We start from the raw sequence: 27,067 nt of genomic DNA on the forward strand, positions 1-27,067 counted from the left end.
TTGTTAATCGTCAACAGGAGCTTTTGATCAATAAATAGAAAATTATTCAGTTTGAACGATTCAGCACAACCCCATCCTCGATATCCAGGGGTTACGCTCACTTACGCTCTTTGCATCCCTGGAATATGTCATAGCAAAATTGAACGCTCAGTGTTAGCCACCTTGTTGCTGAGACAAGAAGACTAGTTTGATCATTTGATGTACATCAGAAGAATTTCGCGGTCGCGTAACGGTAAAAAATGACTGACTTTGAAGTCGGGTGTCGCCCCTTTGTAAACTTCAAAGGACATGTATCAGCCTAGCGATTGGTCCGGTTTTGTTACCCGAGACAAGTCAAACAGCTGTCTTTGTGCCTTCAATTCTGCTATGACATATTCCAGGGGTGCAGAGAGCGTACGTGAGCGTAACCCCTGGGTATCGAGGATGGCGCAACCAATACAATATCATTATACGGCATTAATTATAATTACAATCTTGCTGGAAGATAATTCTCGTTCCTCTTTAAGGTGGAGTTCAAATTCAAAATGGGCTGGTCGCACGGGAAGGGTCCCGGCTGTACGGCAGCAAAGATAGGCCAATTCGTCAGTAACTCCTTCATATCTGACGACCCCTGGAAGTGTGTTAAGGGGTGTGGTGGGACATCCTACTCCAAGCCAACAGTGGCACCGGTCTACTACTATTGTACGGGTGCCAACAGGGTAGAAGACTGGGAACAGGGCCAGAACTCATTCAACTATACGTTCAGTGGTCTAGGTCCCTACACTATAAGGTTAGTAATGTATGTTTTCGTCAACTGTGTTATCTTCCACTCAGGCATTCTCGAAATCATTGGGTTTCGTCCTCAACACACATCACATGTCTTCTCTGCACTCCTGGAATCTAGCATGACAAAATTGAAGGCATGCAGTTAGGTATTTGCTTGGTTTGTGGTATAAAATGTACGAAACGATAGGCTGATACTCGTCAGTTGGAAATTACAGAGGAAAATGCACGACTTCAAAACCTGTCGATTTTATCGTTACGCTGCTACGCGATTCTTTTGATCTTCATCCAAAGACATAAGACTGTCTGCTTATAACAACCTTCTTTTTTGACATGACATATCCCAGGGGTGCAGAGAGGTTATTTGTATCGAGAATGGTACCCTTTGATTTCGAGGATGCATCTTCGGGACTGATATTTTTTGTTTTTCATTCACCAACTCAATGATAATTCTTGTTGATTAACAAGAGTTGTGTTACTTTTCACCTACTCGAGTATTTTCAACATGTCATGTCTTACAGCTACCACGGTACCCAGTGGCGCCCTCTGAGTTTCGGAACTAATGGCGACTGGAACCTACAAACCATAGTAGACCTTCACTCGCGGAGTGATATTGGCCGACCTAACAGTAGCCCAATCACCTCCAACAAACCACTGTTCGAGTGAGTATAGTGACACGTTGTAAGGCTGTCTCAAAATAATACCGAGGGTCATCACATATCATTTAAACTATTGTATATATTAGATGTACATAGTTTAGCGGTATTCCAAATTTAAAGCTTTTTGCGCTATAACTATTGCGCAAAATAATGACTGCAATCATTGACGTTTCTGTATATAATTTTCTGTTTGTACGCAGCGTGAGTGCGAAAATTTATCAAAGTGGTAATCTTTGAAAAATCCATAATACGTTAAAATCTTAGTCCGCTAAAATATCTATTTTTTCAGTATTTCAACACGTTATAACTAAATTAGATGCGGATAAGCTACTGTCAATACTTGTTTGTAATATGTTTGGACAATATTAAGAGTATATTCCATTTTTGTGGAGTTGAACCCATGTCTGCCAGTGCACAAGGGTTCTAATCACCTTAGTTCGAATCTAAAACTGAACGTCACATGAATTATATTCGAAAAACAACAAGAACATTAGGAAAAAAAGCAACGGAATTAGAATTGTTTCCTTGAAGCAGGCGAATAAAACATAATATCATCAATAATTGATGTAATTTCATTAATCAAACGGTCAAAATTTCAAATCCACTATTTCGGTTCACTACAACATTCAGTTTTGGATTATTGATACATGGATATATTTGATGTACAATATTAGGTAGTTTTTTATTTATCGCCACCATGAGCTCTTTCATTCTAAATAGTTGTTATGTTATAGAACAAAACAGTATGGAGGAATTTCACTGTGCAACATAAAAATCACAATTTTTTGCTGTTTTGTGTAATCCGCATTAAAAATAGCCAGAATAGTCAAGGTGTGCATTGCTCATGTAAAATATTCAATATGCTGTACATGGTATAATCCACTAGAAATATGTATTTAAAATGCTATATATTTTAACCAATTTCTTATTCCGGGTATGACAGGAAATTTAACCACTTCAACTCCCATGTTCGGCAAAATTTTATGATTTGTAGACTATGTTAGCGATGATCAATTAAGAAATCACAAGTTTGTATATATCAATGTCTTTTGATATAATAAAGGGTGCAGTTCACTTGCCACCACGAACTAAAAATCCCCATGGTTGATCCAGATGGTGATAACCTTAAGTGCCGATGGGCCAAAGGAGATGAGTGCGCTAGCGTTTGCCACGCTGTGCCCGTGGCCACCCTTAACGAGGTATGTAAATGTGATTTCTACTGTTTACGAGGTCAATAGACGAAGTGTGTAACAGGCTGGTAAGCAAACGACGTATTTGAATATTTAAGGCAAGTAGCTGTATACCTAGATAGCATGTGACCAAAATCTACCGGGAAAACACCCTGAGTGTGAAGTTGGTAATATCTAATCGTATAAAGGATCTAATTAAGCTTTAATCCGCAGTGAAATTGTTGACAGGTGTGTTGGTATTAGTGGTAAAACTAACTTCGGACATAATCAGCAGACCATTTGATTTTTCTTTCAATTTACAAATGTATGTACTTTATACCTTCTACCGAAATAATGTTATGAAAATAAAGTCGTTACACTGCCATAATTTGTCCAGAGAAATTTTGGCGTTATAAAAGGGTTTTGGCGTTAAAGTGAGGGAAACATTATTAATAAAAAGGGGAAAATAGCATTGAAAGATGTTTGCAGTATGTGAGGTGGCAAAGGAAACGGGGACTGTTATACCGAGGTTTTATTGTATATACATAGATATATCATCATATACTAATGACGGGTACTTAAATTCCTCAGACATCGTGCACGCTCGTGTTTACGGCCGACGCTAACTTCATGACAGACGGGTGGTACGCTGTAGCTATCACCATTGAAGACTTCCCAAAGTCGAACATCACCATTGGTGGCAAAACCTTCACGCCGTCGGACCCTATATCAGCCATACCAGTCCAAGTTGGTCAAATATTCAACAGCCTTCTCTGTGTTAAACTCTGTTTGCTATATCAAGTAAAGCAGACGAGATTGAGACTTAAAACACATCTGTTACTATTGTTCTACCCATATCAAGTAAAACCATATATAAACTGCTTCAGCTGGTCTTCCCCTTAAGTTATTTTTTTGTTTCATGTGTATGTTGTATAGAAATAACGAAAGAAATCATAACACATCATCAAAAAAAAAATTTACACAGAAAATTTCATTACAGTAGTATTTTTCTTTTAATGCCAAAATTCAGATACTATTTCTTGCATTCGAATTAGACTTGACTAACTCTTGACGTTTCTACACGCAGTTTTTGATCCACGTGAAGACCCAGCCCATTCCTTGTGACTGGAAGCCAGTGTTTATCAACAACACGATAGCGGAAGGCAGCGCGGTGACTGTCGCGGCAGGCAAGACGTTCTCAACATTAATGTATGTCACCAATAAGAAGAACCCCAGTGCAACGTGAGTGAGACTATTTTTTCTGCTCCTTCTTTATTGTTTTTCTCTCTTTACTACATACATTATAATTTTTCCCGCGTCGAGGTATATGTTACTGAGGATTTGATTAATGTTTAACCGAGAAATACTTTCGCCCTTCCACGTTAAAATCCGTTTTCGCCGAATCTTTAATTCACTTTCTGCATCGACTTGTTGTTTTTGTTAATGTCTTACAAAGTATTCCCGGTGATTCTTTTACGTGACTAAGCGTTCGATTTTTCTGTAGACATTTCAATCCCTTAGGTTGGCAGGAACTTTGAAAATTGAATTTGTTCACGATTAACATGAAATATTTAGTTAAGAATACATTTTCTGATCTTTATCATTTTGTGTATCACATATTACTTATAAACAGACGAAATGACCATAAGGCGCAGTAAAATCTAATATTAAACTTTGTTTTGATTCCTCAATCTACTTGCTAAATATTTAAAAAGGTGTTTTTTGACTAAAATGAAATATGACCTTTTATATTTAATATTTCTAAATTAATTTTTTTTCATCGACCCAGTACATTGTTTCCACTGAGTATCTAGGAATTTACATATTAAATTCATGGATAAACTGTACGGGTTTTTTTCAGCATTACAAGCTTACAGCTGACTGCCCCCGCTGGTGTGACGTACTCGGGTCCATTCCCAGACCCAAGTCGTCCGCACGTGGTTTACTGGAATATCACGTGGACTCCAACACAGTCCCAGAAAGGAGACAACATCTTGTGTGGGGTGGCTGAAGACGACAAAGGGTATGTTTACATACTCTATTGTTCGTTTTAGATGGTGGTGTGTCGGGGGGACAACAAAACAACTCGGGATAGTGACTTCTTGTGTGAAGACTCGTATAATGCATTCATATGACGTATAAATGTCATGATTTATTTGTAGACGTCATAATGTTAATGTTTGATATCGGTGGCAATTGATGGCAGATAAGTGGGGTATTTTATTGACAAATAAGTCAAGCATATAGTGGTAATAACCAAATAAAAATTCCGTAAATAGCACATGGGGAATTTCGATGGACATTCAAAGCTTCTATAAATGCAAACTCGGAATTTACAAATTCAGCGAGAAACACTGGATTTCAATTGAGTTTTCCTTTTTTAATTTACATCGGTATTCACTTAGAAAGTATAGATAGAAAGTTCTAGTTTTAGGAACGATGTTTTGTGTGTTAATATATATTAAAAAGATGATAAATATTTATGTAAATATGTAATCATTTTTTCTACAGGAAAATCACGGATTCCCGTTGTTTCTCAGTAACTGCATGGGGTAAGCTTCATGATTTTATTTTTCAATCAAATTAGGTTTTTCTTACCTAAGAATGCAAATTATAATAATCAGTGGTAACAACCTTTTGATTTTCGGCTAGTAACCTTATTGAAGTGCATGCTCAGGTAACATAGATTTTCACGAACTGAGCTACGTAGCTGGTCAACAGTAGCACCCTTACCAATTCGCATTTCAATTAAATCACACAAGGAAGCTAATGAGATGTTACGGAGTGTACTAAAAACTATAGTGAAATTCTCAAATGTTATATCTTCAGTGGGACAGGGATTCTTAATGATCCACCGTATATCGTCAAAAACTAGATAGACATAACCAAACACACGTTTAAGTCGTGCAACGTGCAAAAAAATTGAAAATGTATGGCTAAGACTATGAGTATGGCTAAGACTACAGTTGATGTGAATTACCTGCAGTGACGTCCTGAAGATCTGTTTCATTTTTGTAGACGTCGATCCATGCACTAAACAACCTTGTCTCCATGGCGGTACGTGCTCACGTGTTGGCAGTTCCGAGTTTTTCACGTGCGTTTGTGCGGCAGGATACACCGACATTCACTGCCAGACCGGTGAGTATATATCGATGAAAAGTGTCACAGTTCGGGAAGAAATATAATTCAAACGTTGTTTTATTAATATAATTTCAAACAGACTACAATAAACGTTACAATATTTACATTTCAAATAAATGAATGGCTTCTTTATTAGAAGGTGTTCACACAATTTTCCTGTGAGGTTTATTGTTCATTTGACGAAGTGGAATGTAAATCAGCTTTGCGCATTTTTGTTTTGGTATTCATAACGTAAAATTGAATTCATGGATAGTGAGTTATTGATGTTTTAAACACGCTGAAATTTAACTTTTTGCAAACTATATTGCATTCAAGCAAACTTGTTTATTTCTTGAACTTCGTGGTATTTAAGGCACGAAGCGAAATTAAACACAAAACAACAACTATTATATGCGTCCAGCAATAAGCCCAATTGTTGACATCATACCAAGACCCATGCATTTTAACCATCAAAGAAAAATGGTGATCGGGTACATTAAAATGTCTTTCTTTCGAATTTAAGCGCTTGTTGTAAACGTTATTGATGTTCTAATCATTCGATTTATGGGTAGCCTGTGACAATAATCGTGTGTCAGTCAACGAACCTGTTATGAGTAAGATGGGAGTTATAATACGAAGCGACTATCGTACTACTAAATATTGATATTGTCAAGAAACTGTTTAAATGTAAGCCTTAAATGTTTGCCTCCTGCACACAAGTCATTGGAACCATGCCCTAAGATACCGGCTGTTCGAGTATGTAAAACTTGTTACGGGTAAATAAAATACTGAACAACGTACGTCGATCAAAAACGGAACTCGCCTTTAATAAGGGAATAATTGTAGGGTAGATATTGAAGAAAATAAGTAACCTTTAATTAAGAGTTGATCTCAATCATTATGTCCCTTCTGTAATCAAGAAATTCCTTTTTGATGTAGAAACATGTTTGTATTAACAATGATATCTTTTAATACTGAGTGTGACTCTTCCATTGTTGCTGTTTCTCACAAGTGTGATACTGTAAACTAACGGTTTTACTTTAATATTATTAAGATATTGACGAATGTTTGAGCAATCCCTGTACACATGGGGCAACATGCGTTGATCACGTGGCTAGTTATACGTGTGTTTGTCAGATTGGCTACACCGGACCAACCTGTCAGGCTGGTAAGTGATTTAAATATTTTATGAAGACGCGTCTGACATACGTTAACTTTTGTGTCTGACCCTATTTTCGCATTAGTTTTCCAAACAATATATTTACAAGGATTTGAAATGTTGAAAAGATCAAGGACCAATAAATGTTGCTTGTTTTATTGTGTCCAATTACATTTTTGCGAGGATTTTGAATTAACACGCCAAGAATAAATGTTGAAATATAAGTGCAATTAACAGCGTCAACCGTATACAATTGTTCATCAATTAATTTTCGCGGGATATGAATGATCGCATCAATTAATGAGGAGACTACTTCGTTGTTTTCTTTGGCGTAATTAATTATTCATTAATAAATATTGAAATAGAAGTCTGTCCATAAGGAATTTTGATTGATAGGTGTGTTTTTTTTCCATACGTCATAATATTTTTTAGATTTTTTGTGTTATAATCATGAAATTGGAATACAAATTCAAACTGTGTTTTGTGTTTGAAATTACTTGTAGTTATCGATAACTGTGCCAGTAGTCCATGTCAAAATAATGGGACATGTTCGACTGCTGTCGCTGGGTTCTCCTGTACCTGTGCGCCAGGGTATACTGGTTCTACATGTGGCATAGGTATGTATTTCTTCTTCACTTCCAAGGTTCATACCCATTATAGTTATTGCGAGGTCGATGGAGAAATCCTAACTTCGACACTTTGAATAGGAGAAATATCCGAAGCGCTGCCGAGAGTTTTATCTTTGATTCGCACAAATGAAGATATTTTCTTTATCTTGTCATATATATATATATGAAACAGTATTTTATCTCAGACTTTTCTTACACAAATTATTTTAAAGTCAACCCACTGAGAAAAGTAACAAAATACTGATTCCGGTGGCCACACTCAAACGCGACGTCATCTGATACATGTAGTAGAACATGACGTCATCATACCGGCATCATTGTGAAATCATTACTACCGTCTCTCCTGATGAACAAATAATATAAAAATATATTCCCCCACCCCACTCCATGAAGTTTCCCTAACATGACTCTTATAAAAATCTTTCATCACCTCATGCAGCGTAGCCATATTATACAATGCCATGTCTTCAATTGTGCCACACTTGGTTAAAAGAAATTTGTTGGCATGATGACTCTCATGAAGAAAGAGTTATAGGATAAACATTGACTGGGAAACCCAAGACCAGTTCGTTCAACCCTCGTGATAAGAATTTAACTCTCTAAAGTCTAAAACCTATTTACCGTTTTCTATCCGAAAACACATTTAAGAAATTGATTTAGATATGTGCTGGTTGACCCTTTTTATACACTGTGTATAATATGTTTTATGCAAATAACTGCTGTGCAACCAGCCTTTTTACATTGTTTAACCGTAAGATCACATCATGATATTGTGCACACATGTTTCGGAGTTGTATCTCCTCGAATAGATCGTAGTCACTGAGAATACTACTAAATGTACTTTTTGATATATTATATTACGTATATGCCTATAGTTTGCAATTTGTTGGGCTATTGTACTGTAGTTTTACAAAATGTACCTACATTTGTTCTGCCAGTGGATGCTATGTCTTGTTGTTAGTTCCCCACCATTACTAAAATATTGTTTGAAACTGAAACGACTGTCTGTTTGCATAATGTATTATAAAACATGCTATGTAGAACAGATGAAATGTTGCCTACATGGTATCTGGTCAGCTGCACAGTTTAACAGTGATTTTAGAAGAAAAGATGTCTAAAGAACATTATGCAAAACGTTATAGGATAATTATTAAAACAATTACTAGAAATAAGAAAAAATTTCCAGTTTTAGTTTTGATTATTTTTATCATATTGTATCACCAAAATGTTATTTTAGTTACACATTTAAGGATCCCCGTACCACTGCCTAAACCTGATACTATTCATTGGAGACTGTTTTCCAGAATGGCTATAGCTTTGATAAATTATTTCTGCAAAGAAAACCATACATTGGGGGACATTTTATGAAAATAAAAATGCATGTGAAATATATGAAATATAATCAACAACATTAATCATGTGTGACTCCGACGTTAAATGGCACTTCATGTATGCTAAAATTCTAAAATATGCTGTGAACTGGGAGCCATATTGTCAAACCGGATGTTATCATCTCAACCAAAAAACGAGTCACTCAAGCTTGACAATGAGTATAGCCAACATAGTGTTCACTTGTCATATTGTTAATGTTCGTAAATGCTGCTAATGACGTCACTTTCACGATAATTTAAATATATTTCAGCCGATGTTTGCTATCTATGTCAACAGCCCAGTTATGAATGTCTGTTGACATTTCGTATTTGGTTTGAACCTTTTTTTTTTTTTTTTTTTTTTTTTTTTTTTTTTCTTTTTTTTTATTCCTCAAAAACGAAAGGAAAACTTAAACGTATGGGACAGACAAAACTAATTTAATTTAAATTATTTGACTGGCTGAAAATGTATATGTTACTATTAGACAGATAAATACATCTATTTATTTAATTTATCTCCTCCAAATCGTACTTGACATTTCCTTAAACACCAGATATCGACGAGTGTCTGTCTGCCCCTTGTCAGAACGGAGGCACGTGCTCTGATCATGTTAATGGATACAACTGCGCATGTGCTGTAGGATATTCTGGTGTCCGGTGTCAGACAGGTAAGATGCAGTGGGTAACACGTGGGGATCTGTGTTACGCTGTTTTAAGCTAAAATCAAAACAGTCACAGAACGTTTTGTAATCACATCAATCTGATGACCTTATATGAAAATGACATGTTTTATTGAAAATCCAATAACAAAACGGAAATTCTCAACTAACTGTTCAAATACGGTGTAAAAAAAAACCTGAAATAGATCTATGTTTACCTTTAATATTATAACATATGTTATATAAAGCTAGCAGCAAAAATATCCTACTACCCACAATAGAAATGGTATGAATAAAATAATATAAATAATATATTGTGAAATATATTTTTGAATTTCAAGATATCGACGAATGCTTAAGTCTGCCGTGTCAACATGGTGGAATCTGCTTGGATTCTGTCAATAGTTATGCATGCAGCTGTGTGGCTGGCTATACAGACGTGCATTGCCAAACAGGTACAAGTGAGATAAATATAACGTTATTCCCTGATATAGAGGGAGGATGGGATCAAAATAAACTTTGACTTGTTGACATACCCGTCATTGAAATAGCCAGTGCACTGACATTTCCGTCAGATAATACAGCACAATCTAAACGTCTCATTAAAACACTTATGTATTAAGCTAGATTTATTATACCTGTAGCATTCAGTTGCACCTTTTTTTTAATGTTTTTTCGATAAGAAAATATACTCTGGTTTGACCTGTTTCCTCTGTCAACTTTTACGGGGACGTCAAATAAAGATTGATCTTCATATACCATTTTTTTTTCTGACCAGATATCGACGAATGTAAGAGTGACCCCTGTTATAATTCTGGCTCATGTGTTGATCACGTGAACAGCTTTTCTTGTATCTGTGCAGCAGGATTCACAGATCCCGTATGTAAAACAGGTATGGCATTACTTATTACATTCATTTCTCATAGTTGTATTCATGTTTTTTTTATTCGAATGATGAGCTTTCTCATTTTGATTTACATGTTAGTCAATACGACTAAAACGTAATTAAAAAAAATGAAATAGCCATACGATATCCACAGGATTATAACTTTTTTATTATTTGTCCGTCATATTAGGTCATTTTTTTAAACATTTACCAGGGTAACTACGATCCCATGTGATCCTCATTGGTACAATTATGTCATATTTAAGACTCTATAAACATATGTGCTTGGATTATGGTGGTGTGAGGGTGACAATATGTTCGCCGAACATAATAAAGACCAAATACCTCAGTGAGTAATTGTTTCCTATGCTACCGAATACATACATGTATCTATTCTACTACATCAAATAACAAAAATACATATTTATGCTGTTATAACACGAAAGTATCTAGATTATTTAATATGCAAATAATATTCTTTTGCGCGTGCAAGCTTATTACGGGAACGTGTTTCTTCGTTCTGGTTTCATGCTTGTTTCCTCCTTCACGGTGAAGCTCATGAAGTGAACGCTAGCAATTTCGGAAATTTCTTGGTTTCCTTTCGGGATTATATAAGTCGTTGATTCTTCGATGAGGAACAATTTCCACGATTCCTGCTCTCTCCTCCTCGCTACGGCATGGATTGACACTTTATGCATGAACATTTTCCGACTGGTTGTGGCATTAAACATAGATCTTTCTATAGACTGCAACAACTCGATATAGTTCACTTCGACAGCACACACTGTCTAACGATGTATGACCCCAATATCTGATTACTGACATACGATTAGAAGTTGATTTCAACCCATCGAAAATCTCATAGTCACAGTTCAAACTTACTGTTTGGGTAGCCCTAGCATGTATACTCCAATGATATATATTGTAACTTGAATGGATGATTGTGCCATGTCAGCATTTCATATGCAGAGCATAGGTGGCACGTCCATACAGATATAACATTGACAATCGTTCTTCAAATCATGAAATGATTGGTGGTGTATTAAAACTCACCTTGTATAGGAATCATACAATACGGAGAAATTTCCATATAACAGTTCCAAAGATGAAAGGATACGCCGTTTCAATAACAATTCGACTTCTATGAATACGCAAACCGCTTACATGTGGTTCCGTAAGCCCTCTAACGGAATCGATTCATATTATTCCTTACTGTTTACATGGCTGATTGTTAACAATCAAGGGAATTTTTATACAACGTGCGTACATACCTGTACATGCGTGCATAACTGTATCACTTGGGTGGCATGTACTACAGTAATTCACTTCTTCTGACCAATGAAAACAGTCGTTACATCGCGAATGTGGTAGAATATTCAGAGCATTATTTTCTATGCTTCTTATCTGTTACTAAAGTCTTAAATTAGTCTCTTTTAGAAAGAAAACACTCTTATCTTATTAGATATTTTTTTCAGATATAGACGAGTGTTACAGTGACCCTTGCCAACATGGTGGAACGTGTGTGGACAACGTAAATGGGTACACTTGTAATTGTGCGGCGGGTTACACCGGGATGGAGTGTCAAACTGGTATTATTAAATGTCTTAATCTCGCAATATCACGTACATGTACAACTTCAATATACGTACTTATCTTCTGAATTTTAACGCAGGAATTAGATTTGTTTACATTCTCAATGAGTTAGTTATGTTTTTTCATAGATATCGATGATTGCCAGAGTTTGCCGTGCATGAATGGCGGCACATGTCAGGATCATGTCAACCGTTTCTCGTGCACTTGTCCCCCTGGGTACACTAACAAAGTCTGTGAAACTGGTAAGAAAATATAACTCTTAGTTCACTCTTCATTTACCTTTTACAAAAAGGTACTCTTAGCATAATTCATGCCCGTTAAATGTTTTGATAATGCTTTATTTTATTGTGTATACATATAAAAATAAGCTTTTAATTTGCGTCATTGACGTACTTAATCACAAAAGTATGTTTCTGTTGCTATCATGTTCCACAAGATCACAGTTAAAGTTATCAACCAAAAGTGATAATTATAATAAGTTGATATTGGGAAATCAATTTAGTATTCAAACAAGTCGAGTTTTCTTAGTTCTGAAATGTTGGGGTTATTTCACTCAAAGTACGAAAAGTGTATACATTTTTATGAGTATTGATGATCTTTTAGATGTAGACGAGTGTCACAGTGACCCGTGCCAACATGGAGGAACTTGTGTAGACCACGTGGCTGGATACACGTGCTTCTGTTTAGCGGGGTACACAGATGCAAACTGTCAAACAGGTACCTTGTATTTATCACTAGAAGCCAAGTAGATACTCTTTAAGTCGTCAAAATGAGAAGAAAACAGAGACAGGGATTAATTATAGCAACATATTAAGTTTTTGAAAAACAGGTTCCATTTATTTATCATAATAGCCAGACAGGTGGTTTTTAAGTCGGTAATTCTTGTGAAGAAGAAAACGTGATCAAATATTGAAACCTTTTAAACTTTAAATGTGCTACGAAACAAAACATAAATAAATAATGAATGACGTTTTATTTCAAACAGCTGTCGAATTCAGGTTCACCTATACTAAGTTTCTTTGTTCTCTAACCAGATATGGACGAGTGTAAGTCGTCTCCCTGTATGTATGGAGGGACATGTACAGACCAGGTTAACAGTTTCAGCTGTTCCTGTTTACCTGGCTATACAGGCATCCGTTGTAGTATAGGTAGGTCATTTCTTTTACGGCTTTATAGTTTCCTTTGTATATTGTAATAACCAGTGAATGGAATTTTCGTATAATATTTAAATTATACCGCCATGTGGAGTTTCATATTTTCAAGAAGATGTATCGAACATATACAGATATCATTGTGCATTTTGCATCTGCTGTTTTACCTCGGTGTCGCCACTAACCTTTAGTGTTAACGGAAGTACATATCTGGTTCTTTGAAGTGCACGTTTATTTTTCTGTTTGTGTCGAGTTCGTTTCGAAATATCACAAAACTGTCCAAGAACATGGTAAACAAACCGTTTGGCAAAGGATCCAGTAACCTTCATGACGTTTTTAAAATTCCAACAGCGTAATGATATAGGAACAGTGATTTTCTTCAATTAAAAGGAATATTTATCAAAGTTGTCGTGGTATGGACGTATATTAAATGTAATTGTTCGTTAAGTCACATTCCCAATACTAATTGATTTTAAATGCATGAATATATTAGCATTTACGTATTGCAAAAGATCATTTAAAATAAATAATTCTTAGACTTACAATTTGTGTTGATTGAGCCTTTCTTATAATAAATCTTTCTTTTTTTCTCAGATATCAATGAATGTAAGAGTAACCCATGTCAACATGGCGGAACGTGCACAGACCGCGTCAACAGCTTTACGTGCAGATGCATGCCGGGATACTCTGGACTGACTTGTCAAACAAGTACTGTTAATTTTAACCAATATATGTAGGTCTAGAACCATCAGTTAGCGTATCCACTGGCAGAACAACCTTTGCATATGATGTATACACATTCAATGTACATCTGTTGTGTTTTGTTGTAGATGTAGACGAGTGTCAAAGTGACCCCTGCCAACATGGCGGAACCTGCCAGGACCAGGTTAACGGTTATACGTGTGTCTGTATGGCGGGCTTCACAGGAGCAGACTGTCAAACTGGTAAACAGCAAGTGTACATATGGTGTCACATCCAATCACAGTCTAACGATAATGTGCAAATACTCAGAAAGAGTAATTACTTTGTAAGTAATTTGCAGTATTTCACCATGCATCACTCTTTGAGTGACAACCATTGCATATCTTTTCCTTGATCGAAAATGGAATCACGATATTATAAACATTTTCATCAACTGTGACTCATTTTAAAATGCACGGAGCATTTGACAAATCCTATCATTATACATGCATAACTTACTACATATATAGATAGATTATAATATTCATTCAAACAATTGTTTACCTTACAGATATAGACGAGTGTAAGTCGTCACCCTGTATGTACGGAGGCACGTGTGCGGATCTGGTCAACGGTTTCAGCTGTTCCTGTTTACCCGGTTATACGGGCACTCGCTGTAGTATAGGTAGGTACAAGTAAACCATAGTTTAAATGTTTCACTTGAGTACTCTGTTCGAGACATAAATAAACCTTCACTTACCTTGTCACTGTGAGAGGATCAACTGGCATTACTGAAAAATGACCCTTTTTCAATATCGTTCAATCACAGAAAATAATTTCTCCCTTACTTTATTTTATTTATCCCCCCACCTCCCTCCCCTCGAAAACATAATCGGGAAGATATACTCGTGACGCGGATTGTCCGTCCGTATATCCGTTATGCTTTTCCGGATGAGAACGATTGATCGTACAAAGTTCAAAGTTTGTGTATGGGTTGCCCTAGTACATTCACGAAACCTTGATTCTGGAGCATGGTTTGCAAGAGGTCAAGGTAACTGTTGCTAAACAACATAGAAACCAGCTTCGTTGGGCTCATCTGGATGATATCTCAATAACGAATACCACACAATGTTCAAACTTGGTATGTTGGTTACTATATTAGATAAGAAGAACTCAGTGTGACGATTGTTCTAGTGAATGTAAAGAACCCTATTGGATTAGGTGTTTTCTGTTAGAGGTCAAGGTCACTATTGCTAACAATATATTTTCACTTCCTTGTGTTTCTCCTGATGAAAACATAAAAAAAAAGTTCAAATTAAACAGCTTCCTGGATTTTAACCGGAATCATATCTATATTAACACTTGCGTTATATTTATTTCCTATCTGTTTCGCTGTCATCTCTCTTGAGTAGCCCCGATGATTCTTAGGGGGGGGGGGAGTAATCCTAGAAGACCAAACCATTGCCTTGTATTATTTGTATCGTCCAGATGTAGACGAGTGTCAGAGTGACCCGTGTCAACATGGAGGAACTTGTATGGGTAAAGTGAACGGCTACCAATGTATCTGCACCCCGGGCTACACCGATGCTGATTGTCAGACGGGTAAAATTGTTTTCGTTATTTATTTGTTTGTTTTAATAGCCTCAACACAGATGAATGCTATCGGAATGAATTCAAATAACAACATTTTGCATACGATTTTTTTCAACAAAATGCATCATTATTTTTTTTAGATCCAAGCTCACCAGAGAAATAGCAAATATGGTAATACTTCAAATTCACGTTTGCTCGAATTACTCGAAGACAGTCATTAGATATACCAATGCAGATGCAAACTGCCTTCTTCTAATCTTTATCTACATCTACCATTATTGCTATACAGATATCGACGAGTGTAAGTCGTCAACCTGTATGTACGGAGGCACGTGTACGGATCTGGTCAACGGTTTCAGCTGTTCCTGTTTACCCGGTTATACGGGCACTCGCTGTAGTATAGGTACGTCTGTTTAGATTACATATATCCTTCAATACTCGTTCCTGATTGGACAATTTTGATATGGTATTAAAGTCTCGTGCTGTTTCTACATTTCATCTACAGCAGGAAGTAGTAGTGACGTCACAAAATAATTCGTATCACGGTGTGAAAACAGGCATGTTGTTCTTGAAAGAGACATGATAACATTGTTTAAAAAGTATGGCTCATAGTTATTTTTATGTTGGCGTTGCTGTTTTAAATACTTCCAAATTAAAACTGAGTGTCATTTTCTACATCAGATATCAACGAATGTCTGAGTAACCCCTGTCAACATGGCGGAACATGCACAGACCACGTCAACAGTTACACTTGCAGCTGCATGCTGGGATACTCCGGACTAGACTGCCAGACAGGTACAATGTACATGTAAAAACAATCATGTAAATAAATAAATAAATTGAGAGAACTAAACGTCATCAATTGACGTTTCGTAGTCCTGCTATATATTTCGATATTTTTTTTAATCCATAATAACTTTAAGAGGATTGTCAAAATAACTTACCAATCAGTACCAATCAAAATATGATAGGTCCAACACTAAAAAGCTTTTATGCAGCAATCTCCGTAGCAGTGGTTCATTTTATAAAAGTACAATGTATTATGTATTCTAGATATAGACGAGTGTCAAAGTGACCCGTGCCAAAATGGCGGAACCTGTCAGGACAACGTGAATGGGTATACGTGTGTATGTGTGACGGGGTATACAGATGTAAATTGTCAAACAGGTAAAAAGGACATTAAATGACATTATTTACTGATGTCTCTGCTTGATAGATATATGTGGGTTTTTTGTATACAAATGCAAGTTTATCTGTTTTACCAGTTGGAACGGTCGTGCCGTATACAGCGCAGTGTTTGACAACAATTGAACTCGTGTTGTCTGTTAGACGTGGTTTGGAGGACATATTGCGTCAAACAAGTATAGAAATTATCTATCTCAGTGCATCTCTTGAACCGCACATTTTCGGACAATAAAACATACGCATATATTTATATTTTCCCGACAAACTACGCATGTAAAACGCTTTCCCAAAAGCCTCACCTGTTCTGAAGGAGTAAGTAATGAATATGCAGCATCGAGTGAGGGTTCGCGCATGCATGTAGATATTGTATACGTTCCAAATACATCCACGTTTAACTTGAACAATATAACCATCGGTTTGGTTTGGTTTTATTTTGTTTAACGTCCTATTAAAAGCTAAGGTCATTTAAGGACGTGCCTCCATGTGTGTTGTGTATGCGTGAATGCGTGCCGGAGACGGGGTATGTTGGTGTACTTGCCTCCTTGTGAGAGCGTGGATCTGATGCCGACTTTATAGTGCTATCTCACTGAAATACCATGCCGAATGCACCGTGCAAAGCATCCCGTCCGGTCATATTATAATGACAACGGGTCAACCAGTTTTTGCCAATACCCTTAATAATGAACGTTAAGCAGGGAATAACAACTACCCTTTTTGAACATTAGTCCCCTCTAACGATACATGCAGTTGGTAACAGCAGGTGTGTTTTTTCTCAATTCCTGACTACAGGGGGCCTGCAATATCCAGAAAATATGTTACCAGACGTGGCATCGGCTTTTAAGCTGGAAGGAAGATGTGTTATCCACGTGATAAACGTTTGTGCGTGCAAAACAACAGCCTAATTTACATAAAAGATTATCTTAGTCACGTTGCTTTACATTAGACACGTATTGACATTCAATTTTATTTCCATTTGGTAGAATAGATATAATCAACAAATGGTTGTATAATATGGAGTTATACATCCTCGAAACTCAGTTGTTACGCTCACATCCGCTCTCTGCACCCCTGGAATATGTCATAGCAAAATTGAAGGCTCAGTGTGCGCCACCTTGTTGGTGAGACAAGAAGACTAGTTCGATCCGTTGATGTACATCAAAAGAATATCGCGGCCACGTAACGGTAAAAACTGACAGGCTTTGAAATCGGGCGTCTCTCCTTTGTAATCTTCAAAGGACAAGTATCAGCCTTGTGATTGGTCAGGTTTATTTTTATCTGAGACCAATCAAACAGCTATCTTCGTGCCTTCAATTTTGCTATGACATATTCCAGGGGTGCAGAGCAGTTTAATTATTAAATTTTAATTTATTCTTACCAACGATATATGTCTACCATACAGATGTAATACATGCACATATGCCAATGATTTCTTATGTACAATTACAAAAGATACCTGTCACTGATAATAAAAAGTATCACAATAACAAAATGGGCATTGCTGCCCTCTATCGAAATAAAGTTAATATTATATTTATACAAACAAGTGTTTACCTTACAGATATCGACGAGTGTAAGTCGTCGCCCTGTATGTACGGAGGCACGTGTACGGATCTGGTCAACGGTTTCAGCTGTTCCTGTTTACCCGGTTATACGGGCACTCGCTGTACCATAGGTAGGTATAATGCACACTGTATCGACATATGTTCGTCGTGTAGCAGAGACAATCCTTTTACATCTGATTCTAACTTATGATACACTGAATTCATTGCCATTTTGTGATGAAGGTAACTGGGGTTATCTAGTTAACAGTATCACCATGCTAGAGCGATATAAATTATCCATTATTCAGTTAGATTTATCCACGGAGATAATTCAAATGAACATTTGCAATGCAGTAGATCCATTATCCATACGAGAATAGGCCCGCATTAATTGCTTCTTTCACTCATGCAGAAGGCTGAACAGGAGGTCACTTTCCTCAATTCACTAAATACCATTAATGTTGACGAATGATGTTAACAATTTAAGGTCATGAAGTTTTGTTCTCTAAAAATCTATATTTAGATATAGACGAGTGTCAGAGCAACCCGTGTCAACATGGTGGAACGTGCACGGACCACGTCAACAGTTACACATGCAGTTGCATGCCGGGATACTCTGGATTGAACTGTCAAACAAGTACGAAACTAAGTTATATAATGTGTATAACAGATAATGTGAAGTCGTTCTTCAATTTAAACATTGGTTTAAGTTTTTAACTTGCATACTGTTTCACAAGTACAGTACACATAGACGCTGGTACACTGTAATATGTAGGATCGCAGGTGATCTGCTAGTAAACAGTTCGTTATCATTTTCAAACAAACGTATTCGATAAAGTTATGGCCTATCCATGAAAACGGCAGCATTTGATTTCTATTTGGAAAATGTTATATTTAGTTATAAGCGCTACCATTACATTGAAAACTGTTTTAAACGGCAACTGTAGTCAGGAACAGGAACAATTTTTCCGCGTTTGAACCGAATTATCAGAAAGTTAATCATAATAGCAACCCAGAAAATGCAAATCGTAAAATTGTCGAGCTCCGACCTGTTAAACCGTATTTCTTCAGTGGTAATTTTACCTACTAAACTAATGCTTTGGATTATGTAATTATCCTATATTTGTCTCTTTTTGAATCCGCCAACTATTCCTATGACGAAAATATTGACATGGAAACTACTCAGTGTATTTCGTCATTTATAGTTTGTGAGACTTGCTAAGAGTAGTGTATTCCGCACTATAAAGAAATATTTTTGTAAAAAAATATTTTTATATTTTTCTCTCAGATATAGATGAGTGTGCCCCTAGTCCATGTAAAAATGGAGGCACGTGCGTTGATGGAATCAATGCCTATAGATGCTTTTGTCGGCCAGGCTTTTTAGGAGCTCGATGTGACAACGGTAACTATTGACCACAATATTTGTTTTCTATGACACGCAATCTACTGTTACATTCTGTATCAGTAAGGCAGTTATATATTTATTATAAATTACATACCATCACCACTGTGTTTCTATTCCAATCATTTGTTAATTTTAAAGTAAACATTATCTTATATTTTGCAACATTACAATTTAATAAGCGTCTGAAAAGAATTATTAATTTTGAAATATTTAATATATCCCCATATCACTCTAGTTTATATTGTCACATGCAACGTAACTGATGTTTGACGGCATACACAACTACAGAATCCTATAAAAAGCCGTACAATGAATCATGTGCGTACAAATTGGTAATGATGTTATATTTTTTTTTTTGTAAACAGATGTTGATGAATGCCTAAGCCAGCCGTGCCTTAATAACGCCACATGCACGGACCTTGTCAACGCCTACGCGTGTTCCTGTCTACCGGGATATACTGGCAGAATCTGCGGTGTCGGTATGTGAACGATTATCTTCGAAATCCAACGTTTTCCGTCGTAATACTGCATCCTCTTTACATATATCTTCTCTACAACATTGGAATATGTCATGACGTAATGGAAGGCTCTTTACGTGACACCTTTGCTCATGACACACGAAGACTAGTCTGATGTCATTGATGAAGACAAAATAAATCACGCGGCAGCGTAACGGTCAAATCGATAGGCTTCGTATGTACCGTTTGATCAGGTTTTGATACATGAAACCAATCATTCGACTGTGTCATAACTTATTCCAAGAGTGCAGAGAAGATATGCCTGTTAAGAGCAGAACTGATGGATTTCGAAGATGGTGTACGTTCGTTTATCTCATAATGTGCATGTACAAGCGTATGTGCAGTTATAGTGTATCTGATAGGCACAACCTTAGTTGCTAATTCATATTCCTCCCCGGTACAATTTGACAAGATTCTTGTGATGACGTATTCCCAAGAAAAAGGATATAAACCAGAAGAAAAAAAAGATATTGTCTGAAATCGTTACAATATTCTAGCAATATGTACCAGGCTAAACAATGTGAAGCAATGTGTGCATTGGTTTTAGTCAGGATAAACAATGAAACAAAGAAGGAAATAGTGTAACAGAAAGGAAGGAAAACGTAATATGAAGATATCTGGGAGAGCAGTGCCTTCCTATGATATGTTAGCATTCGATTTTTGAAAAATTTCTCCCTCCCTCCCTCCCTCCCAAAATCACCTGCTTGTATGATAGTATCTTTAACCGTGTGCATGCCTCAATCCTGAACCATATTTATAACATCTAATTTAATGTTATGTTTAAAGACATCAATGAATGCAAGAGCTCTCCTTGTCAACACGGGTCCTGCAGTGACCTCATCAACAACTTCGACTGCACCTGTTTCCCGGGCTTTTCTGGTCGTATATGTGACGTAGGTAGGTTGATATCACAACGAAAATGTCAAAGACCTATTCCTAATTGTTAATAGAGTTTTGAGATCGCGTTACACTTTGACGTTATCAAGTAGTATTACCAAGCTCTACGTGATATAATGAGCGAGTTTTCACGTTTCAAATGTATACATCATTAATATCGCTTTCATTTGTAGACATTGACGAGTGTTTTTCTGATCCTTGTGAACATGGAGGAACATGTACAGACCAGGTCAACGCGTACACATGTTCATGTGCGCCGGGCTACACTGATGCACAATGTACCACAGGTATGCCATATCTGTTCACGTAATTCAGTCCTGCGGTAAGCGTCCTAGCTTTTTATCAGTGTCGTTTTGGATAAGGTACTTATAAAGCAATGCTTTCTATTGTAGATATTGACGACTGCAAACCTAACCCGTGTCTTAATGGCGGCAGTTGTACCGATGATGTCAATAACTTCACGTGCATATGCGCGAGTGGCTTCATGGGCTTCCGATGTGAAATCGGTAACTATGGGAACCTTTTATCACAAAGTGTATTTAAAAAAGTCATTTGATCTCAAAAAATATTAATGGTCATCCTTAATTGTGTTTTGTCGTATTTGTGATGGTAAACAAATGTAAATTAAATTGATTCATATTTAAAATATCAATTTAGTTTTGAGTTTTTGTTTTCTAAACGATAATATAAATAATGGTATCCCAGCAACATTAAACAGAAGGTAAGACAATATTACCGTTTCTCGAAAATTAAAAGTCAAACGTTTTTGTGTTTGGAAAGTAAAATAATCACCGTTTCTTTTTCCAGATATTGATGAATGTGTGAGCGCCCCCTGTCAGAACGGTGGCACATGTGTGGACAAGTCCAATGGGTATGTGTGTACCTGTGCCGCTGGATACACCGGTACACACTGCCAACAAGGTACGCACTAGAAATCCGTGTGATCATATCCTATATTACTGATTGATTTTAGGAATAACTTGAATTATCATGCATGGTTATCCCGTATAATTTAATCCAGAAAAACGGACAATCGTTTTTAATTCATAACAGATAAAGATTTGATAATTTCTGATGAACAATACCGCGATGTAATTTCATCGTCGAGCAGCTTCAATCAATTAAATACTGCGCCAAACGTTGCGTATATAACGTCATCTCCTTTCGCATTATCCATTGTTGAGAAGGTATCATACTTTACTGGGGGGATATATGCAATACCAAAAAAATGTAAACTTTTCTGTGAACCAATACATTTTCATTGCTCACTGAAACTGTTAATGTGAGTAATCAACTGAAATTAAAGGTGTTAATTCTTTCTTATGTTCACTTAACAAAATAAGATCGTCTTCACTTCATAACTCCTGCAATGTAAACGGGAAAATATTAATTATGAGAGCTTTTTGTTATTTACCTTTGGTAACGATAATTTATATGTTTGGGGAAAAAAATGAATTCTTTAAAAAAAAGCATGTATTGGTGTTTTCAGGTATCGATGAGTGCTCGAGCTCCCCTTGTGCTAATGGCGCATGCTTAGACAGGGTAAACTCCTTCCTGTGTCTGTGTGACCCCGGGTACACGGGTGTATTGTGTCAAACAGGTACGTCCGTTCGGTGGTTGCACTAATATTGAATAGAATATGTGTACTTCATGCTTTTTGTCACAAATAAACATTGTATGAATATGATTACCTTGTACTGTTTCGAATGGTTGTAAAAAATGAATTGCGGCATAAAAGAGACACAAAAGTGACATTCAAGTTGAATTGTGATGTATTATGTTTTAATTATAAAACCAAAAATTGTACATTCCTATGTTTGATTTGGGTTTTTTCAATATATCAAACGGTCAAAATACAGAAATCAACGAGTGTCAATCACAGCCTTGCCTACATGGTGGCATATGCCAGGACCATGTCAACAACTTTACATGTGTGTGTCTGTCAGGCTACACCGGCAGTCGTTGTGAGAAAGGTATGATAGCATGTTTCACAAATAATTCTAAACATTTTCTTCATATAATAGTTATAAATTATACAGTTTATTTAGCACAACCAGTGAAATGTTTATGTGTGCAGATTATATTACGTGTACGATATGTACTCTGACACCTTCTTCAGACTTCGAAACGTAACACGTAAAAACAATTCACTTGTCATGCTGTAAGAACATTTTTGTAATATTTGAGAAAGTTTCCAGCAAAAAAAGCGTAACTTTATTTCAGTTATTGTTACTCAAGGTTGTACAATATGTGTTATTGTGATATTGCATGAGCTTTTTGTTGTTAACGTATTACGTTTTACTTGTTTCCAGATATAGACGAGTGTGTCAGTATGCCTTGTCAAAACAGCGGTACCTGTGTGGAGGGGGTAGACTCGTTCCAGTGTGTCTGTCCAGTCGGCTACACTGGTGCACTCTGTGACCAGAGTAAGTACATCTAACTAGCAAAGAAAATTACTGTCTTTCTTGCAGTCTTTGATTGATAATTCATTCATACCCATACGTACATGTATATATAAAACTTGTGATCCTCGAAGACTTTCATGACTCTGGCGTAAAAAAAATAGAGGTATATATAATTGTCTATACAATTACATGTGTATTCGTTCCTCAACCTTTAATATCATTTCGAAGTAAAACATTTAAGTGGTAAGCACTACAGTACATCGCATGAATTCATAATTTAGGATTTTGTGTATAGGAAAGGCGAAAATGAAAACTTTCACAAAAAAACCCTGAATTCGAATCGAAAGCAATATATCTAGGGCAAAACATGAACAACGGAAGGATTTACTTGGAAATCCTTGAGAAGAACGAGGAGATTAAAGCCATGGGGTCCGGAGGGGTGAGCGTCTTCTTCTTCATTACTGACATCCGTCATGTAGATCTAGATCATACACAAGTGAAGTCAGTACTCATAGTGAGAACCGGGGTAACAACATCAAAACGAGACGCACTCGTTAGAAAGCAGTTTGCAGCTTAGCAAGCTCCTGCCATATTTTTTAAAAAGGCATTTGTCGTTTACAGTTTCTGTCCTACACTTGAGGTTTTGAAGTTTATAGAATCACATAAACGCGGCTAGCTATTTGATTGGTCTCGGGTAAAACAACTGACCAATCACTAGGCTGATACCTGACCTTCGAAGATTACAGAGAAGCGACGGCCGACTTCAAAGGCAGGCAAGCTAACTGTTACGCGACCGCGAGATTCTTTTGATGTATATCAGTCTTCTTGTTTCAGCCACAACATGGCGCGAGCCTTTGATTTTGCAATGACATATCCCAGGTGTAAAGAGAGCATAAGTGAGCGTAACTCCTTGATATCGAAGATAAACGTACAACAAACCATGTATTTCTTTTTAGTGATTGCATATTTATTCTTGTGGTGTTTTTGTCCTGGTCAAATGAGCCATAAACCCATACTTTTAAGATATTCACTTTAATGTATTAAAAAGTTAATAAAAGAGTAAGTAAAGTAAGGTTTGAAATGTGTTGGTGTATGTTACCAGATATCGATGATTGTAAGGGGACTCCTTGCCGTAACCATGGCACGTGCGTAGACGGTGTCGCCACTTACACGTGCAGGTGTCCGCCAGGTTTCTACGGCCTCCTGTGTGAGAAAGGTAATCTATCATGTGGACAGTTTATCATTATGGTTTACGTGTCACCTGTACCATTATAACTAACCAAATAAACCGAACAATCCTAACTGCTAGAAATGGAAACCGCATAAAAAGTCCAAACTAGATTTGCATATTATATATTCTTCTTGGATTAAAACACTGTTAAAGTGAAGGTCTCCATGTAAAATTTGTTTTCGTGACTGTGACTAGAATTCTAACTGTTGTTTCATTTATTTCATTTCAAAATAATGTATTAAGAGATACATGAAAGGGATAAAGGTACAGAATAGGTCTAGATCGATTCTCTTATTGCAGTGGTAGAGAGTCATTAGTATGCATACATTTTATCATTTGTTAAAAGTGAAATGAAAATAAAATGGAAACGGGTACGAAAGAATTTACATTCAGATAAGTGATATAGGGGAGATAACTCCATGATAACTGATGGTACACATGTACGTGTTTAGGTATCGACCATTGTAGCCCCTATCCGTGTCACAACGGAGCTGTCTGTATCAACAACGTCACCACCTATCATTGTATGTGTCCACTGGGATGGAACGGTAAAAACTGTGATACCAAGCTTACCAAAACAGCGGTCAGTATTGTATTCGTGTAATTTTATAGAATATTGTAATAAAGGTTGTGACATTAATCTTCTATAAAATATATATGTATATGTATATCAATATTCTATTGTTTTTTGTTTGTTTTTGTTTTTATCAGTTTAGAGCTTTTGTATTTCTCGTTGTTGTTGGCCCTGTCATTTGAGCGTGTCATTTTGAGAAAACGACTTTTTCGTTTTGCTTTTAAAGTTATTTTATCGTCTGCGTTGAGAAATATCTACACGTACAGTATGTGGAGTATGAAGAAGTGTAGAATATTGGGAATGAACATGTAGATTAGTCATAGATTTGCTTGGTGATGTGCTGTTTGAGCCGCTGACTGAAGTGTTGTGATAGCTTTGATTTCTTGATATGTTGCTTTTTGTTACAGAAATGTTCACAGCTTGAGTATGCGGACTGCAGTTGCGTGCTCTCTAACAAATACTCCATCGTTACCAATCAGCTTTCTTCAAAAAAGGCCATAACCTCATCAAAGATCATTTCTTCCGTTATCGGTGTATTGCTCGGGTTACTCAGCAGTGTGCTTGGGTACTTCCTCATCCTCCAGTGTTGCTGTCAGACCATACCTCGCATGGCGTCAGCGTCAGCATCGCCAAACCGCCTAAAAGTCAGGCCCGTTAACGTTGATCCGGCGGTCCCGCCCTGGCAACAGGGTCACATGGGAAACCCACCGACTTTACCCATACAAGGCAAGGATTCCAAGTCGCCCAACTCCGTCAACATCTACAGAACGACGCTCAATTACAACTTTGGTAACAACAAAATCACCAATGCTGTGACTGACTGGTAGATTGGTCTTGGGTGTTTCTGTATCATATCATGACGTATCGAGCTTCATAAGATTATATCGATAACACTGGATAAAGGAGGGAACATAACGATCTTATAAATGTACTGACGTCCGCAGATTCCCATCAATTCACCGTCGTATTCATCGATAGCAGTTTGATTTGTTTATTAAATAAAATCTTAAGAATAGTGTTAAAATATTATATATATATAATAGATATATATCATATAAATCCTTACTATAATATATCATTGAAATTAACAGGCACTGACTACGCGTAGCAACAGCATCGGAAGCGCGGTCTGTTTGTTTGGGAAATACTTCAAGTCAGGAACAAACGCCAATAGACAAAGTACATGAATATCATACGTCAACCAATTTGAGAACATTGATAAATATTGTATACCTACATACGTTTAACATCAACACATAACTAAATTTAAATATGAAAGAAACATGTAAATGATTTTGTTCTTGCGATTTTTTATTTTTCTTCAATTCATTTTGTTCCACCGACTCGCTACAAAAACACATTTACAATAAAAGTAGTTACTCAGAATCCACATACATACTGAGGCAGAACGATACACATACTGTGTGCCCCCATCATTTCATGTATAACCTGATTTTAAGTTAACCCATCAATTTACGTACATAGAAACCGCAACATCTTCAAGATAGAAACCCTTTTTTTAATCAAAATTACAGTAAAATATATATATTGGCCCTCAGTTAATGCTTTCGGTATTTGACCCACTATGTATTGTAATCGGTTCTGTTAGCAGGTAATTAACAGCCTCGATAGGCAAAACATGAAAATAAATAACATCGACCATTTCAAACAGATCAATGATAAATAATCAGCTATACGGAACCTGTATTTAATCTTGTTTGCAATATTTCCATATGAAATACATGTATATCTTTTTAAAAGAAATAGAGCATGCAAGTTAAAAGAGTGTTTCAATTCCAAAAACAAAGCCATCGCTATACTACATGCACTTTATTACTATTTTAAATATATAATTCGGTTTAGTTTGGTTTTATTTTGTT

At 36.5% G+C, this 27,067-nt stretch overlaps 1 protein-coding gene across 1 annotated transcript; it reads left to right on the forward strand.

Moving 5' to 3' along the window:
* The first annotated feature begins 524 nt into the window (after positions 1-524).
* LOC110440581 (fibropellin-1-like) lies at positions 525-26,146 on the forward strand. The gene is made up of 31 exons (XM_021483725.1): positions 525-769; positions 1,284-1,424; positions 2,485-2,620; positions 3,182-3,337; positions 3,678-3,832; positions 4,452-4,613; positions 5,102-5,142; positions 5,609-5,728; positions 12,135-12,248; positions 12,610-12,723; positions 13,041-13,154; positions 13,752-13,865; positions 13,988-14,101; positions 14,410-14,523; positions 15,327-15,440; positions 15,721-15,834; positions 16,113-16,226; positions 16,485-16,598; positions 18,175-18,288; positions 19,446-19,559; positions 19,928-20,041; positions 20,867-20,977; positions 21,151-21,264; positions 21,370-21,483; positions 21,785-21,898; positions 22,467-22,577; positions 22,837-22,950; positions 23,290-23,403; positions 24,485-24,598; positions 25,066-25,196; positions 25,595-26,146. Exons 1-31 carry the CDS (start codon positions 525-527, stop codon positions 26,012-26,014), a joined length of 4,095 nt encoding a protein of 1,364 aa, XP_021339400.1. The 3' UTR covers positions 26,015-26,146.
* The last annotated feature ends 921 nt before the right edge of the window (positions 26,147-27,067 follow it).

This window comes from Mizuhopecten yessoensis, unplaced genomic scaffold, assembly GCF_002113885.1.
Source record: "Mizuhopecten yessoensis strain PY_sf001 unplaced genomic scaffold, ASM211388v2 scaffold11185, whole genome shotgun sequence".
Classification (NCBI taxonomy): Eukaryota; Metazoa; Mollusca; class Bivalvia; order Pectinida; family Pectinidae; genus Mizuhopecten; species Mizuhopecten yessoensis.